At 42.1% G+C, this 4,974-nt stretch overlaps 1 protein-coding gene across 1 annotated transcript in view; it reads right to left on the bottom strand.

Moving 5' to 3' along the window:
- The window catches only part of pnpla7b (patatin-like phospholipase domain containing 7b), a 29,712-nt gene that overhangs the window by 8,369 nt on the left and 16,369 nt on the right, over positions 1-4,974 (bottom strand). The window contains exons 25-33 of the mRNA XM_010782323.1: positions 4,276-4,458; positions 3,968-4,086; positions 3,608-3,764; positions 1,829-1,945; positions 1,632-1,701; positions 1,274-1,390; positions 902-1,050; positions 603-755; positions 264-383 (exon numbers count right to left, since the gene is read on the bottom strand). Of these exons, the coding sequence (XP_010780625.1) occupies positions 264-383; positions 603-755; positions 902-1,050; positions 1,274-1,390; positions 1,632-1,701; positions 1,829-1,945; positions 3,608-3,764; positions 3,968-4,086; positions 4,276-4,458 (1,185 nt within the window). The remainder of the gene's footprint in view (positions 1-263; positions 384-602; positions 756-901; positions 1,051-1,273; positions 1,391-1,631; positions 1,702-1,828; positions 1,946-3,607; positions 3,765-3,967; positions 4,087-4,275; positions 4,459-4,974) is intronic.

Genomic DNA, 4,974 nt, shown 5'->3' with positions numbered 1-4,974 from the left:
ATAATAATAATAATAATAATAATAATAATAAATGGGATTTATATAGCGCTTTTCTAGACCCAAAGACGCTTTACATTATGAGTCAGGTCGACAAACAAAACAAGATGTCCTCTGTCAGCTACTTTACTGTAAATCACAAATATACATACTTGTACTTCACCCTACGAGTTGAACTAGGCTCAGGCTCTGGTGTTGCTCTGCATTTAACTGTACTTAATGTTTTGTTTTTTTGAAATATAGTTTCCCTCTTCCTCCATCCTTACATTGTTCTTGCTCTGGGTGTTGTGGAACTCCTCCTGGTGTCGGTCTTTCAACATTTTCTCCACCACTCCGCTGCGCTTCCACACGTCAAACACAGTCTTTCCGTGCTGGTATCCCACCTCCTGCATTTCACAAATACACAGGTATCAGTGTGTATATTATGTATACATATTTCTATTACTCGGGATGTTGGGAAACAGTATTTCGATCTCTCTGTCTGTACACACAAACTGAACAAATAACAATAAAGTTGACTTTGACCGTCTCTACTGATGGCCAAAATCTATAAGACACGTCAGGATACTTTATGAAAACGTTATACGTGTTCTGTGTAAACTTACAGCAATCTCGTCAAACTTGCCAAACTCCAGAGTGCCGTATCTGTCGATCGGAGGTCTGATGTACTCGCAGTAGTCGCTGTTCTTTACAGACTCCAGCTGTCTCACGCAGCACACGTAGGCCAGGCGAGTCTGGATCTCTGACATGTTTAACACCTAAAACAGCAAGTGTGGAAAGGAGCATATGCATCTCTGAAAAACACGTACAATAATATCTTCATACTTATTCATAGGACTCATTTAGTTTAAAAACACAACCGCGCACAGCTTGTTGTGTCTTCATTTTTTAATCAATCCATTACCTTTACTTTCTCAGCTAGGGGGTTGAGGCGTTTCCATAGCAGCCACCAGCCTGAGAGTGAGTCTCCGTAATTAGTGAGGTTGGTTTCATTCCGGCTGCCCACGTCGATAGCTATCACCACTTTGGCCCCCATGAAGCGCGCCACATCAGCTGGGAGAAGAAAATAGGGTGGAGATTGAGAAATAATAAATCGTACACGGGTGTTAAAATAGAAGATACCTGATTCATCTTCAGGTATTTTTAAATATGCGCAAATAGCACAGCAGCACTGATATATGCTATTTGCTTGGCAGCGCAGTAAGGAGATAGTGTTATCGTTTGCAGATGTTTGAGATTTCCTTTTTGTGTTCTATGTGCAGGTTCAGTAACACACCTGGCAGGTTGTTGATGTAGCCTCCGTCCATCAGCAGGTGTCCATCTTTGGGGTCGCAGAGCGGAGGTAGATACCCAGACAGAGACATGCTGGCACGAACATACCGCCACAGAGAACCTCAAACAGAAAACAGAAAACGTTGTTATGCAAATGTATTAAATTGAAGGCAACCAACCTGAACTGAAAGAAAATGAGTCATCAGTGAGACTAATTAAAGGGTCAGTTCACCAATGAGGACAGTGGACATCTCAGAAGCAGATAAATGAGAAAGCAGAATCTGCCACCATGGCTGCGTTAGGATAAGAAAACTCTTTCTGTTATAACGGGTTTAATAAAAAAATTAAAAAAGTGCACCTACCATCAGTGTGTACTCTCATGGCGGAGGCAGTGATGTCAGTTGTAATATTGAAGTATGGGATCCGAAGGTCCTGAATACACAAAAGATCAGATAAACAAACGTTAACATGATCCGGTTGACTTGTGAATGTCTTAATCAGCTCAAACAACATGCGTGGTGATCTCTATGCCGCGTTTTATAGTTCCTTGTGAACTCGCCTCAATCTGTTTGCCCTTGAAGACATTGCTGACGCTTGAGTTGAAGGCAGCGCCGGTGAACATGGAGGTCACTGGGTACGTCAAGTCCAGAATCTTCTTGAATACCGATGTCATCCCCTTCAAAGAAAGAAAGAAAGGTCAAATGACTTCTGTCCAAAACAAGATGTCTCTGTAGTAAAAGGCTGAATTAATCCCTGAAATTCAAGTTGATGTAGAAAAATCTACAGAACTTGTATTCATTGTTGTTGTTGTTGTTGTTGTTCAACAGTTTTTCTTTGTATACATTATTTTCAATGACAATTAGAAACACCTCAATAAAAGGTAAATTCATTTCAGCAACATTTCAACAGCGCAAAGTGTCCTGTTCTGACTTTGCTAAGGACAAACGTTTTATTACAGCAGTGGTTACTTTAATTTGATACAGCGACACAGCCAGCTGCATCTGAAGAAAAAAGGTTTAGAACCAAGGACAGAACCACAGGAGGACGGGGAGGTGGGACACACTGCGGGAGGACCAATCACATGACATGCTCAGCCTGCAGACTGAGGAGGTGTCTCAAATCAGCCGTCAAGGATGTTCACGGGGTTAAAGACACAAAGATGACTTCATATTACAACTAAGTGTTTCACTTCAACAGTGTATGTAAAACTATACACATATTACTTTTAATGGTTAATCAGCAAAGTGTAGTTAATACAATAGAAAGTAGAAAAGAGGTCTTAGTTGCATTATAATTTAAATAGAATGACGAGAGAGAGAGAGAGAGAGAGAGTCACCTTCACAAGGACAGTCGCCACTATAAAATGTAAACTGCTTGAACATATTCCTCTTCTACCCGAGTAAAAGCCCTTTCAATCAGAAACTTTCACAAAACACAATCTTGTCTAATAAATAATCCACATTAAACATTTGTTTGTCACAGTTGTTGGCCTAATTCAAGGCTGCCATCTAACGGGACAAAACGTCTCCAGGCTCTGCAGTCAGCATATGTTGTGCAACAGATTACACATGATACATCAACAACAACAAGTTATTCCAAAAACAGTAGGAAGAGGTTTCCTGATGGAAAAAATGCTCAATGTCCGCTCAAATACATCCAGGGAGATTTGTTGGTCATCCTCTGTCTTCTAACATGTATTTAACGTCATAGTGGTATAACATTTTGAATGCCTTGTTGATAGAGCAGATCCAAATATCAATAGCTCTCACATGTGGATCCTAACATTTGGGTCCCCTATTATACTGTTTTTCATCAATATATTATAGTTCTCAGATATATACGAACATGTCTCTGAAGTGTTTGGCTCCAAACACCAAACAGATCATTGCAGCATCCCATAATCCCCTCTGTTTCAGCCCTGTTTCAAAAGTGCTGATTCTCTATCTGTCACTTTAGATGAAAATAAGGAGCCCCTCCCCACGCCCCTCTGAGAGAGATTTGGTTAGAAAGAACACTATGGTGCTCTAGGAGGAGATTCAGGTGATCAAGTGGGGGGGGGGGGGGAGGGGGGTTACCTTGGTTGGTGAATGGCTAATGGCTACACAAACCACAAAATCGTAATGACATCACAAAGTGGCCAAAATCTGATCAGCGCATTTTCAGACAGGTTTTTATATAAATGGATCAGGACAAAAAGAGAGAGAATCTTTTTTCCTGAAACTTCCAGAATCTCTTTACACAGAGGGGACACATGTTTATGTATAAAAGACACGGAAAAGTGGATTTTGCATAATAGGTGACCTTTAAAAGACTAGTGTCATGTTGCTCTGACTCTCACCATGGCCCACTCTCTGGCCCTCATCCTCATGCGGCTGTGGCTCTTGTCCTCAGCGTATATTGCCCCCATCAGGGAGCCTATAGAGGTGCCACCGATGAGGTCCACTGGGATGCCGGCTTCACAGAGAGCTCGCACTACCCCCACCTGGGAACAGCCCCTGAACAGGAGATAAACAACAGAGAGGAATGTAATTACTTATCCAAAAAAAGATGCAGGTGGGCTGAGAGATTAAACAAAAAGCTTTGTGATTAAAGGTCTTAGGCTCTGACTATAGAATCCATTAAACCCAGAAGAGTGTTTCAGATGTTATATATAAAAGTGAATGTCTTAGATTCAGTTGAAGACAGACAGGAGCGTTACCTGGCCCCTCCCCCTCCCAGGATGAGAGCAATAGAGTTTCCTGTGAGGACTCGAGCCAGGCGGGAGAAGTCTGAGTGGCGGTCTGCAGGCTTCTCAAACACACGTAGATACAGCTCCAACTGCAAAACAGAAACATCGAGATTACTTTAATACAAGTAGAGAGTGGGATGTTGAGAGGAATGAACTGGATGAGAGATAATAGATGTTGAATAAGATGAAGATTATAAAAAGGCCTACAGTAAATGCAAGATGGAAACAGCCACAGGGGAGAATTAAAGAGAAGGAAAAACAACTTTCTTAATTCTTACCAGTTTGGGCAGGCTCCTCTTAGAGAAGACCCTTCGGGGACAAAAGAGGTGGAGGTGTCTGGAGATCCAGCTCCGCATGTTGAGCCAGTCCACAGTTCCTTTGGGTGGGGGACCGTCCTCTCGGTGCAGCAGCACCAGCTGCTTCTGGGCCCGCACCGCACTTCCTTCCAACATGCGCTCCAGCTAAGAGGGAAGACATGGAGCACAGATGTTATTCTCCTCACTCTCTTCACGGTGGCTCCTATCGAGTGCTTGCACAGAATTTTGAGTGTTTCCAAGAAGAATACTGCAAACTGAAGCCTAGAGGTATTTCTGCAGGTATTGATTGCAATTTTTACATTTATTTTCATGACTATTTACAGGTTTTTCAGCGACAAACAAGGATCTATTTTAGACTCTTGTTTAGAAATGTATCTTTAAGAGATGCACTGTGATGTAGGGTTGCAGCTTAGGCCATCAAAACGGAATAGGAGATATTTGGGGAGACTAATTTATAAATTACATTTCCGTTCATTTCATTCACATTTTGTCAAGTAGAATTTTGCAGTTTCTTTGAAGAAGGCTAAATAGCCTGCGAGGAAGGTCAGATCTGTTCCTCAGTCAACACACCCTCTGCTAAAGGTTGTGTGTGTGTGTGTGTGTGTGTGTGTGTGTGTGTGTGTGTGTGTGTGTGTGTGTGTGTGTGTGTGTGTGTGTGTG

This window comes from Notothenia coriiceps, unplaced genomic scaffold (assembly GCF_000735185.1).
Source record: "Notothenia coriiceps isolate Sejong01 unplaced genomic scaffold, NC01 NC01_scaffold00024633, whole genome shotgun sequence".
Taxonomy (NCBI): domain Eukaryota; kingdom Metazoa; phylum Chordata; class Actinopteri; order Perciformes; family Nototheniidae; genus Notothenia; species Notothenia coriiceps.
Note: the sequence above shows the minus strand (reverse complement) of the source record. Positions and strands in the feature narration are given on the sequence as shown.